This window comes from Phoca vitulina, unplaced genomic scaffold (assembly GCF_004348235.1).
Source record: "Phoca vitulina isolate PV1807 unplaced genomic scaffold, GSC_HSeal_1.0 scaffold3, whole genome shotgun sequence".
Classification (NCBI taxonomy): domain Eukaryota; kingdom Metazoa; phylum Chordata; class Mammalia; order Carnivora; family Phocidae; genus Phoca; species Phoca vitulina.
In genome coordinates, this window is record NW_022589706.1 from 38438141 (window position 1) to 38451451 (window position 13311).

Sequence of the window (13311 nt, forward strand, 5' to 3'; positions counted from 1 at the left end):
ATATAATGAGAGTTCACATGTGTATGAATTATTTGTGTAACAAAAAAAAAAAGGAAGGGGAGAAGCAACTACACCTCAAGCCAGAAGTACTTTCCATCGTAACAGTCGTGGTAATATTATACCGTTGTATTTTGTTTTTTTACTAAGCATACATGTACTGGTTTAAAAAGTATAAACTACTTTATGAAAATATCCTTTATAAGAAGAATAAGGAAACAATTAAAAATGAAAAACCACGTAGCAATTATGTCTGAATGCCCCTTCTCCACCTTAGGAGAGAAATGATAAGAACAGAAATGCAACCTTGCAAAGGGACTCGTTTAAGTTTTTCAATTTTTTTTTTAATAAAATGGCGTCAATTGCTGAAAGCATTATGGCCTTTGTTATGCTACATAATACTGGTATAAAATGTGAATAGTACAAAGTTCATCATATATAATATAAGGTTTTAATATATTACATTTGTTTCTACATAAACAGACTATAAATATATGTGCCATAGCATGTTTTACAGTCATGGTTCCCAGCATCTCACACTATGGTACCAAACGAAAAATACATTTTCTTTTTTAAAAAGGAAAGAACAAGGGCAGAAACCAGTAGAAATAGCTTGATGTGTTAAAAGTCTAAATAATACAATAGATGTTGTTAAAACTTTGGCTATACAATTTTGAAATCTGGCTAATAGTCATTCAGAGAGTGAACAAACCAAATCAGCTCTTACTAGAGTGTAGAGGCCAAATTACTAAAATACTGTCTGATTGGGGTGAAAAGAGGGTGAAGGTTCAGGGAGGGGAGAAGGAACAAAGGAGTCAAATCCTTCCTGAAGCTTTGACACCACAGCTTGATACGGAACCTACTGCATTCAGGCTCAGACATAGATCACATCAGGACAGATAAGGGGGTATTCATCCAGAAGAAACCAGAAGCTGGTTTATATAGTCAAAACTCTTCAACACGACAGGGAGCCTCCGTCTGAGTGTCCTTTCTTTATGGGGTTCTGAATAAAGGATCGGCCTGGGAGACTAGGAGCCAGAGCTGCAGCATTTCCTTCCTGGGGCTTGGCCAGGAGACACGTAAGAGTCCGGAAGGAACTCTCATTAGGTGTCGGAAACAGCCCAAGGAGCTCTCATTTAGCCCAACTGGGAAGAGCACGCAACCTTCTAAAACCAGTAACCTCATCTGAAGCCTTTACATTTCCTAACAGACCCCATGCCCACCTCCACCAGAGCCAACACAATGCATCTGCAGGCTCCAGAATGCTCTCAAAGCAAGCCAACATCTTCCTTTCTGTCAATCCAAACCCCACACATAAGACTTGGCTCAGGACCCATATCCCAAACCAAGCTTCTTAGATGGACTCAGCCCTACAGGTCTTTCCCGTCTTCAACACCTAAAGCACTTGCATTGCCTGGTTTATCTTCTGGTTTTACAGGGAGGTGTCAACTCCCCAGATGCTGCCACTGCATGGAGGATGCAGCCATTTCTTGAACTTCTTTTGTCATAACCCATGGGGAGCCCCACAATAAGGGGCATCATACATGCTTTCTAAATGCATAAACAGAAGGTCAACACCGGGACAAAACACAAACACATTCTTGAGTCACAAACATCTTCTCAGGAAATGCCTACGGGACTGGCTCCCTGCAGTCTGAGGTCCTTTTTTTGAAATGAAAATCAAATGTGGCTACTTCCTAGTGATGGAAAGAACAACACTTGAAAATCTGAGCAGCACCTCTCATGTGATTTCCAGGAGTGGGGGACGTGGGTGCCTCCTTTTAAACAGGAGGAGAGCTCAATGTGGGCCCAGAGTCAGGCTGGAGCATCTGGGCTGCACTGCCAACTTGTGGTCCAATCTCCACCAGCTTTAACAGTTCGGCCTCCTCGCTGGAGTACACAGTGGTGTCCGTGTCATCGGAGTGATACCCAGACTGGTAGCCACTCGTTTGGTTAGAGCCTTCGGATGCCACAGACTCCTTGCTTTTGCTGGGCATCAGTCCACTGTGGAAGAAATGGCAACCAAATGAGTTGGTGGAGAGAAAGCAGTTCTTTCCCCTCTTACCCTAACCCTGTTCCCGACCCCGTGTGGGCTGTAATCTCGCTGGAGACACCAGCCCCTATCTCTCCCACTTGTTAATCAACGTATCAGGTTTACTCAGACAATGTCTATTTTCAGGTACTAGCATGAGCTAGTGGTTTCAGATAAGTCCTCTTATTCAGGTCCAAGTCTTTCATGCCCGTGATGAGATGAAAGGCAGTTCTCCTGAGTTATGTAAAGGCTCCAACCAACGGAGCATTTTTATGGCATTGAAGATTGACAGGTTTGTATACAATGATATGGGGCTGTGACGATGTGAAAGGAAATTGGGATGTTCTGAGAGTCCACTTCTGCTTTCCTCCCAGTGTTGATTAGGGATTACAAGGCATCTGTACGGTGTTAATAAAGTTCTTGAGCAACTTTAAACTTGAATAAGTTGAAGCGTGTGTATGCCATCAAGCCAGAGTGTCAAAAACTGCTTTTTACTCATCAAAACCACATTCTTTGGAAGGACTGAGGACCTGGATCACTCAGCAGCAACTAGAAAATGTTTTCAGTGTTTCAATGGAATCATGACAGACCATAATCATGTCAAAGCCTAAAAGTGTAGGCTGTGTTGATCTAAAAGCTTCAGGATTTACATTTTCTCAAGCCACTCTGAGGTGTGGGTTTTCCCCCCTTAATACGTGTTTTACCAAATTATTTGTGTTAAAAACTACAAAAAGGATCTCATTGACTCTGTGTCCATATGTGGTTTAAAAGTTATTTCAAATGACTAGAAGTGCAATTTTTCTTTCAATCCAACAAATGAGTTGAGTGTCTCAAACAATAGCATGGTACCTGGCACATAGCCACCGCTGAACAAATATATTTTAAATCAATGAATGAAACATATAATTGACTCTAACAATTTCTCACTTTGGACCTAAAGCAAACAGTAAAATTGCACAATGGCTCGTTTCAATTTTCTTTTTCTTTACAGGAACATCCCTTAATAACCCATGGGTGTTCCCATTTTATACAACAGTTAGATTATAAGTACATCAAAGTCTTCTCAATTCTCACCTAGAGTGAGTTCACTAAGCAAATAAATAACTGCTCACTATCTCACTATTTTTATAGAGATTTTCATTTATATGTTAGGTTAAAAGCAGGTACATCTATTCAAAACAACTACAAATTCCTACAGAACCACATGGGGGAAATCATATTCAAAACCAAATTTAGTATTTTTCCCACAACTAAGCCAATAATAATAATAAGCCAAATAATTCAGCCAGTAATATTTAAGTATCTCAAACAAGTAGATATTGGTTTATTTATGCATCATACTTCTAAAGACAGATGTGCTCATTTATGTACAGGTTTGAAAATTCTTCAGAGTCCACAAAGATTTTAATCATCTCAATTTGAGGGATTACATCCAAAGAACTTTGTTATTTAGCCAGTACCATACAAACCACTGACCATATAAACATAAAAATTCCCGGGTATTCAAAAATTCTCATTAAAACTGACCAAATTCCCTAATTAATTTCAGATTCTTTTTCAGATGTGCCATATAATTTATTTGTTTGATTAGTTTCAGTTATCTATTAATTCAGTTGATGTGAATTTGCCTAAGCAACAGACACAAAAAGGGAAAACTGCATCTACATTGAAAGTCCTACGTTCCTTCCAAAAATTCCTGTTGAGATTTGTCTTTTCTCTTTGGCTGAGCCTTACCTAAAAGATGGCGCTAATTTGGTTCTGTCTTCCAAGGTTTTCAGCTCTTCTGATGCAAGGACCATACCACTGTCCGTCTGGTTGTCCTTTTTAAGAAATAAGGAGATGGCACTGTTGATTGAGTGTGCACACTGACCAACTATTCAATTAAATTGATTCCTTAACCCATCTATCAGACAATATGCTCCAGTGTTCCACAGAGGGAGGTAAAGATAGCAGAGCCAGAAACTGTACCAGCTACAAGAAGAAACAACTGCTTCCTAGTAGTAAACTCAGGCCTGGAAGAAAAGTATTTAGGAAGAAGCAGCTGAGGAGACCTGTTGCCATCCCTTTTTTCACAGTGATACTATTTACACTTGAGTGGAATTGGGCATGAAGCTAGACTATCTGGAACCTTGGACCAGGGGCTGTCTTTACGGAAAATCCAGTGGCGGGGGGGAGGGGAAGGGACTGATCAGTTCCATCTCCATAATGACCCCATGACACATACCTTTATAATGAGGCTCCAAGACTCTAATGCTTAGGCTAATATTTATCTAGCTAATGTTTCATCCTTTGTGTTATTTTTAAGACTATTTTTAAGAGATGTACTTACATCTGGGATTACTTTTACTTCTGGTTCTTCCAACGGGATATCTTCAAATGTTTTTACACTCACGGGCCGGCTCTTTCGCTTACTGTTCTGCAGATACTGGCTGCAAAAGAACCAATATTTATATTTGGGGGGTGGTATATTTGGCTGCAGAGACCAAAAGTGATACCTAAGTTCATTATCTTTCAACCACAAGTTTAATAGCAACCTTCAAAACATCCTTTGGAAAAGGAAAAACAAATCAAAACAAAAATCTTTCCCTGCTAGCACAGAGTGAAGGCTCCATTTCCTGTGAGGGCCTATTTAAAAGTATAATCTAAGTGAGGGGCCTCGATTAGCTCCTGTTCTTTTGAATCCTACTTCTGAGGGCCGGGGCTGGACTAAAGACAACAACAGCAAACTAAGTGATCAGCCGCCTTCTGCATGGTTTCCTGATTGCCTGAGATTCCTCCCCTGGGCTCTTGACATATTACAGAGCATTGAACATCTTTCTGGCCACCTCCAGAAAAGTTTTTCTAGATAATGCCCTCAGAGCAACCATTCAGTGAAAGATGGGCAGAGGAAGCACCTGGGGATCTCACTGGATCTCACCTGGGTTCTGTAAAAGACACTGAACTCAGCAGGATCTGGAGACAACCTCCTCCTTCTGCATGTAATAGAGGCTAAGGGTGTGTGTGTTGGGCCGGGGGGGGGGGGGGGGGGGGCGCGCTGAGTCTCACAATCCCCTATGTTCAGCCCACAGAATTGCTGGTCTTGGGAAAAGGCAGTGGTTCAAGAGTCATGAGATGTTTCATCTATTTCAAAGTCTACCGCTGACTACAAACTTGGGAAAGTCATGAATATTTCTATGCTTCTGTTGTCCTGTCTTTAAAATGTGTTGGCAATAACTTTCCCTCCCTCACTCACAGAGCTATGTGGAGGATGAATGAGGTGGGTGGCAAGTGTTCTTAGAAAGAATGATTCTCTATCAGCCAAAGCTTGTTTTCCTCCTTTGAATTCCAAAGGGTACCATTTTCCTTCAGGAGTTCAAAGAATAGGACTTGTCAGACAACATATCACCTGTTTCCTGGGGGCGCTCCTTCCCTGCCATGTGGCTTTGGGTGAGTCTGATTCTGTTAAAAGCACCAACAGCCCAAGTGGAAAGAAAGGAAGTCCTTTTCACAGCAAGGGACAGCAAATTCACTCTCCACGCTTATCCCAGCATACTTCCCCCAATAGGCAGGCTTCTGGACATGTTACATATTCCTGTGTTTTCTATGACCAAGTGGAGTGAAGACACACTTGAGCCAGAGGAGAAAGGAAATCGAGTCTCCTTCCCCTGGACCCAGGAGGCTGGTTCCTCTCCGTACAGAGAGGAGAGAACGAGGCTCACCAGTGACATCCTCACTCAGGAAGCTCCACAAGAAAGAGGACAGGATATATAAGGAGACAGAGAAAAACCCACTTCTCCTGAGTCCGGTCCCTAATGGTACGACAGTTAATCATTCATTGATTCACTCACTCACTCAGGAACCCTTTCCTGAGACTCCACGCCATGCCAAGCACTGTGCTAAATGTTCCTCAACTGCTCTCTCACAGCATCTTCATAAATGGTATCTGTGAGGGGTGGGTGCTATTATCCCAACTTCAGAAGAGGAACTTGTCCAAAATCACAGAACTAGACTATCTGGGTTATGAGCAGCCACGGAAGGATTTGAAGCATGAGATTGACAAAGTCAGATGAACCCTTTAGAAAGATGGCTCTGGTAGAGGAAGGTGAAAACAGGCAGTGAGACCAATTAGGGGGCTCTTTTCCATGTCTCTAGAAGAAAGAAGGGCAGCCTGCCCAAGAGAAGTGATGCCCACAGAGGGTGCAGAAGTAGATCGATTCCAGAGATATGTGGCATATAGAATCAACTAGAGGGGATGAGCTTGGGCAATAATACAGCTGCCTCAGAAAAAAACAGTTGAGGAAGCTAAGACTTAAGGAGGAAATGGCTAGGACTGTGATTCGAAATTGGCCTTCAGATTTAAAGCCCATTGTTTTGCTTTGTTTTGCTACCCTACTCCACACTGACTCCCTTGGAAAAGTATCAGGAAGGAAAACGTAGAAGAGAACAATGGATATGATAGTTCAAGTCTTTATGAAGGACCTACTATGTGCACAGCACTGCTCTCTCCCACACAGGCACTGACCGTGTGGTGGGACCAGTGCGGGGGAGAAGACGGACAGGTGGAGAAAGGACAGTTTCACTTCAAGCATTCTGATATCACAGCCAAATTCAGGAACATCTAGCCAGGAGGCTGTCCCAGACATCAATCCACAAGGAGCACTTCATCATCACCAGCAATTAACCAAAATGAAGAAAAATGGTATGTGCCAAAACCTTTCTCTGGGAGAGAAAAGAAATCTTTGATAAGCTGCTTGGAGTGGGAGGTGAAACTCCCCAGGGGCAAATGATGGAGCAACCACAGATGGTCCCCAAACTGCCCTCAAAGAAAGATGAGTCCAATTAATATGTGTTTTCTTGCAGAAAGCATGCAAACTTGGGGCCAGAGCTGACCCACAGGGGAAATTAGAGACAAAGCGAAGTCTAGACACTAGTGGTCCATCCTGTTCACCCTTCCCCCACACACCTCTCGGCCTCTTTGCTAAATAAATGTTGAAGAAATATTTTTCAATAATTTAAAGGGGCAACAAATCATGAGGTTGGTACCCACAGTGATGTCTCTGTCCAGCTCTATTTATAATGCGATGAGACTGAAAACTATAAAGACGAAGCAAATGAGAAAGCCTCCTCAGCTTTTCTACCTGACTGGAAATGGGAAAAAGAATAGAACAAGTCTGCTGAAAAGTACCCCAGCCTCATCTCTGGTCTCCCCAGGGAAGCAGAACCAAACGAGAGCCTCAAAACCAGGTGTGCCGTGTGCAGATGCCTCAACGCTGCGCTTCTTTCAACCCAGATGATTAAAATGTGACTGCGGAGTCTTGTTTTGATAAAAGGAAAAAGGGTGGCAGAGGTGAAAAGGGGGGTGCAGACAAAAGATTCCGATTTCCATTTTATTTTTCAAATGATGGCTGGATAAAAGAGAAACTGGACTGGAAAGACCAATTCGAAAATCGCAGACAGAAAATAGGAGCCAGGCCTATGTTCAGAGTGTGGTATCACATTTGTCCATGCTTCTGGGGATAAATGTTAGCAGCCCTGATTTAGATCCAGCATCGCATTTGGCACTTCCATTACACAAACATGACTTCATCGACTCTCAGCACCATATGCAAAGCGTCCAAGCAAGCCAAGAGGCTGCCGCTCGGGTCCTCACTCCACCTGGTCACACAAAACCCAAGGAATAGAGTTCACGATCAAATGGCTTTCTGATAAAGAAGGCAGCGCTGTTGTAGGAATAATTACCACACCAGAAGGCCAGCCGAGCTTGAACTAGAGGTTTTTAAACATGAGAGTGGCACTTTGGGCTTCCAGTTCATTCACCTTTCTCTTTGAGGGTCCCTCTTTGCTGGGGCAGAAAACAGGACATAGAGAGAGAGATCGGAGAAACTGGATTCATCCTAGGGATGTGATTTTAAGCAGCTTGCTTAGTAGCTATCACATATCGAGGGCTCCCTAAGTGCCCGGCACATAGAAATATGTTACACCATGCAATTCTCAAAAGAATCATTTTTGAACACCAGTGTCTTCACCTGGGTCAGGATGAAGATGCGCGCCAGGTCACTAAGAGGGAGACTTAGTGGCCCAGCCCATTCTATCTGACTCTAAAATCTGGATCTTTAACCATAGTTGTTTATTTCCACCAGGTGACTGCTCTGAGCCTCACGTTCAACATCCCCATCAAGAAGGATAAGAGTTTCTCCCTTGCGTAACTCTGCGAGGTATCATGTAGGCAAAATCTGATAACAGGAGGAAAAGTTCTTTGAAAAAATGCTAAAAGTTCTCAACACAAATGTAACCGGCAGCTTACGCGTTGGCTTCTACCCACTCCGGCAGTGTTGCTGCCACCCCATGTGATTCCCCAGAACAAGCTGTCCAGGGGGCCTCCTTGCCCACGACCTGGCGGCCGGGCTAACCTAGAGCCCCATGCCCCCCCTTCAGTCACGGCACACTCACGAGTGCAGGCTGGACCCTGCAGTCGGGCGGCGGGGGGGGGGGGGGGAGGGGGGGCAGTCACAGGAGGAAAACACCCGAAAGAGTGGGGGGAGGGGAACAAAGGCTTAGTAAAAGGCAATTTTAATATCATATTGTAGACACTGTATCAACTCTTTCCTCAGGCACAGGTGCTGGGAGAGAGAAAAAAGAAAGCTGCCTTCAGAACCCCTTTACAAATCAGGAGAGGACCGCAGCGCATGTGTTTTAAGTAAGTCCAGAAGTCCCATTATGCAAATGAAATGCTGAAAATCAGACTAGGGAGGGGCTTCTGAAGATGTGCTGCCCAGTCCAATTCAGGACACATCCCCATGGCACACTGCATCCTGGCCAGGGACACATGTGTGTTCTCATATATGCATAAAACTCTTCCTTCCTGAATCTTTCCTAAGCCATTTAATTCACATTAATAAAAGAGTACATGGGGATAATTTAAATACAGATGTCTATATAAAATTGGTCTCTTTTTCTGGAGATTAACAAACTGCGGCATTCCAGCTATTTGCAGCTGCAGGGCTTAGAATTCTAAAGAAACAGCTATGGCAGCAATGTGGAGCACAGATGGGAACAGCTCACCTACCCCAGCCCTCTTCAGGGAGCGCTTCCCTTGACAGCAGTCTCCGGGCTAAGGTTCAATGTGGAAGTGAGATGCAGCCTTCCTTCCACCCCCTCCCCAAATGACCTTGAAGTGCCCCCGTCCCCTGGGGATGCTGACCATATACAGTACCTGATCCCTGCTGTGTTGTCGTAATGGAATTTGGGGTCACACACTTCCTCTTCCTCCATACAGGAAACAGGTGAGGTAGGCAGGGAGAGTCCAGAGTCCTCTTCCATGCTCAAAGTCTCTGATATCGGGAGAACAATGTAGTCTTTGCCATCCTGAAACAACAAACACGGAGTTCTATTGCTATGGCTCCGGCCCCTCAAGAGCCTTTTCATGAGAAACAAAGGCCATGGGGTCTGTCGCTTTCATATCTGAGTGCAGAACTTAAACACAACATTAAAAATGGTTTGTCAAAAACAAAAGGGCCCTTGAGAGGGATATGTATGTATGAAAGTAAGTTAAAGGAGTTAATATAAAAACCAGAGGAGTAAGGGGACCGCAGGGAACTGTGGTCACGAGGAAGACAAAGCAGGCTGTGGCCCGTGATGTGGCAACAGAACACGGACGGCTGAGGAATCATTTCTTCACAAAGCCCCACCTACAAGAGCCAGGTCTTTTAAAGGGTACGTCACCCAGTGTCAGCTTCTACACGTCCAGGCAATGGAAAAGCTGATGCCAGTCTAGAGAAAAGCAATAAATGTGCAGGAAAATGGGTCTTCTGAGAAAAGGTCGCACAATTTAACATTACTTCATCAAGAGAAAGAGAGAAAGGGCAATGTGATACCTTTAAATGTTTGAAAGGCTTACTGATAAAAACAGATTTGACCCATTGTTCCCCACCTGTTCCAAAGAAAAGCAGGAGGAAATTGGCTTCCATTCATGGTATTAAGAGGCGCTTGACTGGAGATTAAATAACTTTCTAATGGTAAAGGTTACAATTCTAAAATCCTCCAGTGGAAGTTATGGGGGTCTGGGATTTTACTGAGGAAAAAGCCATCTATTTTGCAGGGTTCAGATATGGTTTTGCCTATACAGTGTATTAAAAATTCCTTGAAATTCTGTTCATTGTTGATATTCTGTGGACCAACTCAGTTTTATTTTTTTATTTTTTTAAAGATTTTATTTATTTCTTTGAGAGAGAGAGAGATAGCGAGAGAGGGAATACAAGCAGAGGGACTGGGAGAGGGAGAAGCAGGCCTCTCACCGAGCAGGGAGCCCGAAGCGGGGCTGGATCCCAGGACCCTGGGACCATGACCTGAGCCGAAGGCAGACGCTTAATGACTGAGCCACCCAGGCGCCCCCCAACTCATTTTTATTGATCAATTGATTAATTTCACTTCAGAAGAGTATCTGAAGACAAGAAAAAGATATTATCAGGAGGAATGAGTGGTTAGGATCTCATCTGTCTAAACAGGGAGTTATAGCTTTTAAAAAAGCATTATTGCTCAGATCTGTAAGAATATGGTGGCTATGAGAAGGTCTAAGGAAGAGAGGAGGCCTTGGATATACTTCTTGGATGGAGGTCACAAACCTGCTGAGCATTAGCTTGTAACAGATTTCCCAAGTGTTCCACCAGCTCTGAAAACGTGGGTCTCTGATTGGGCTCCCCATGCCAGCAGTCAAGCATGGTCTGGTATCTAGAGAAGCAAAACACTAATGTCATTAACTGTCTCCTTCTTCCTCATCTGATGCTGAAAACAAGCACTTGAGTGAGTAAACATTTATGAAAAGTCCACCATGAGCCCAGACACTAAATAGTAATACAACACCGTATAAAACACAGAGCCCTACACTTGGAGCATCAAGTATGTACAGGAAATGTTATAAATTGATATCTAATAAAAACTAACTCGTGAGTATAGATAAAGTGCTGTTGTTTCCAGAAGAGATGACTCTCTGCTTGAGATTATCAAGGAAGACTTCCAGGGAGAAGCAGCATACAGATGGGGCCGTGAAAGAGGTCTGTATCATGGAAAGTCTTCTGGGCAGGGGGAGTTTTTGTGAGCAAAGAAAGGATAGGAAGATGTTTTCAGTCTTACATTTCTGGTGTGGCATAATCAGGGGCCCTCATTCTAGTGCCTTCTTTTAATCGCCTACAGAATTCCTCATCAATCTTTACTCCAGGATATGGAGAAGCACCTAGAATAAAACAGGAATGGGACATAATTTGATTTGATTTTTTTCTTATAGAAAACCGTGATTCTTGAACATCTTCCCAAATACATTCATACATACATATATATGTATATTTATATATTTTTTGTATATTCGTATATGTATGTGTGTGTATATATATGTGTGTGTGTATATATATATATATATATATTTTTTTTTTTTTTTTTTTTTAAACTATCCAAAGCTTCCAAGTAACTTTCACCAGATCAAGGTGGAACACAGGAGAGGAAAAGGTGCACTGGGGCCACTGACTTCTATCATCCTCTTTGGAGTATGGATGGAGGAACAGAAAGCAAGTGACTTACCTAAGGAAAATATTTCCCAGAGCAAGACACCGAAAGACCACACATCACTCTGAATTGTGTACACTCTGTCAAAAATTGTTTCTGGGGCCATCCATTTCAAAGGGAGGCGAGCCTAAGAGGGTAGAAGACGAGGAATCAGAACCCAACTTAGCACATATCTGAAGAAAACATTTCCTTTGTTCCCAAAGAAGGTCCCGAAGCTTGCAAAGAGGAATTTGGATCCTGCAACTTAACAGAGCACTGGGCTCATCTTTGAAACTTACATCTCCTTTTCTGACATAATCTGGGTCTTTATAAATATCCCGGGCCAAGCCAAAGTCACAGATTTTAACCACGTTCTTCTCCGACAAGAGGATGTTGCGTGCGGCCAGGTCCCTGTGGATACACTGCAAAAAGAACCGTGTGTGCGTTAGGTGACGGCGCAGCTGATGTCTTCTGCATCTGTTGTGACCTCATGCTTAAAAAAGCCCCACATCAGAAAACCAACTGATTAACAAGCACTGGGCTAATATCTTTCATCAACACTTCAAGAAAGAAGTCTGACTTTTGTTGAGACACACATCTGCTTATCCCATAAAGAGTCCCAGATTTTGGAGTTAAATAATTAAGTTATAGTATGATGATGGAGTCATAAATAGACTTCTCTTGGACACAATTAAGAATGTGTTTCTGGTCACATCCACATATCCCTTTCGCCTGGCACCATATACGGTTAAAACCTGTTATTCTAAGGAGGCCCTAGATAGAATGCCCTCCTATTCTGAATGAATGCTCAGAAATCAGGAACAAGGGGCTCTCCTTGGTTTGGTGCCTTTGGTTGGTTTCTCCGTTCCATATGGAACTGAAAATGACCGGCTCTGATAAACCATCCCCCGTGGGGCTCATCCTGTTTGAAAGTGTTAGATTATCATAAAGGTCTATGAAAGAGATTTCAGCTTCTCATGGGTCAAGTTGATTCTCTGGTGCCCTAAAAAAGGAAAACCTAATTCCCCCTGCTTTCTCTCCACTCTTTTCTGGTCCTCAGTTTCTCTCGTCTAGATATTCCCCATCCTCATTTAACTTCCTACTACTGAGCAGCTTTAGCTTCACCTGGTAGATTTGTAAGGGAATAAAAGTCTGGGGAACATTTATAAATGAATGAAGGGCTCAGAGGAGAATTCTGAAGCCAGGGCAGGAGTGATCCCGGGAACCGGGCATGGCTGACCACCCCACACCCTTGTCTCTGTGCAGCACTTCCTTCTGAAAGAGGCCTATTCAAAAGCATTCTGTCAAGCATGACTGAGCAAGACAGGAGACTCCAAAAACTAGAGAGTCCTCTCTACTTTTCCCCCAATCAAAGAGCTTCCTTTTTCAGCCCAACAACCAGGTAGTCTTCAAGACACCAGCTGGTAGATGCAAGGGAACTTAACGGTCCCCACCCCAGTCCCTTCCCAGTCGAAAGATACCCGGATGAAACAGCAGCCTCTGGCCTTTAAAAATAATAATAAAATATTATTCTCTCCTTGGGAGAAAGGAGACAAGAGCTCCCGGACAGAAACTTTTGAGATCCTGAGGCTCTGAAAGCTGTGACAAGGTTTAAGCTTCAGAAAAATAAATGGGTTTGAGATTTCACTCTAATTTAGAAAAGCAAAAATGTTAAGTCTTTCTTCCCCACCCCACCCCGGGAGGGTGCAGCCAATGCATTCTGTCAACTGATCATTTTTCCTAAAACTTAATTTGAATTTTCCTTGTTT

The 13311-nt window shown here is 43.2% G+C and overlaps 1 protein-coding gene across 1 annotated transcript in view; it reads right to left on the reverse strand.

The window, feature by feature from the left end:
* Positions 1-311: 311 nt before the first annotated feature.
* Positions 312-13311, reverse strand: part of KDR (kinase insert domain receptor) — a 43815-nt gene continuing 30815 nt past the window's right edge. Inside the window, exons 23-30 of the mRNA XM_032400387.1 lie at positions 11842-11964; positions 11579-11690; positions 11138-11237; positions 10630-10735; positions 9222-9373; positions 4359-4458; positions 3764-3849; positions 312-2001 (exon numbers count right to left, since the gene is read on the reverse strand). Coding sequence (XP_032256278.1) covers positions 1779-2001; positions 3764-3849; positions 4359-4458; positions 9222-9373; positions 10630-10735; positions 11138-11237; positions 11579-11690; positions 11842-11964 — 1002 coding nt within the window. The 3' untranslated portion in view covers positions 312-1778. The remainder of the gene's footprint in view (positions 2002-3763; positions 3850-4358; positions 4459-9221; positions 9374-10629; positions 10736-11137; positions 11238-11578; positions 11691-11841; positions 11965-13311) is intronic.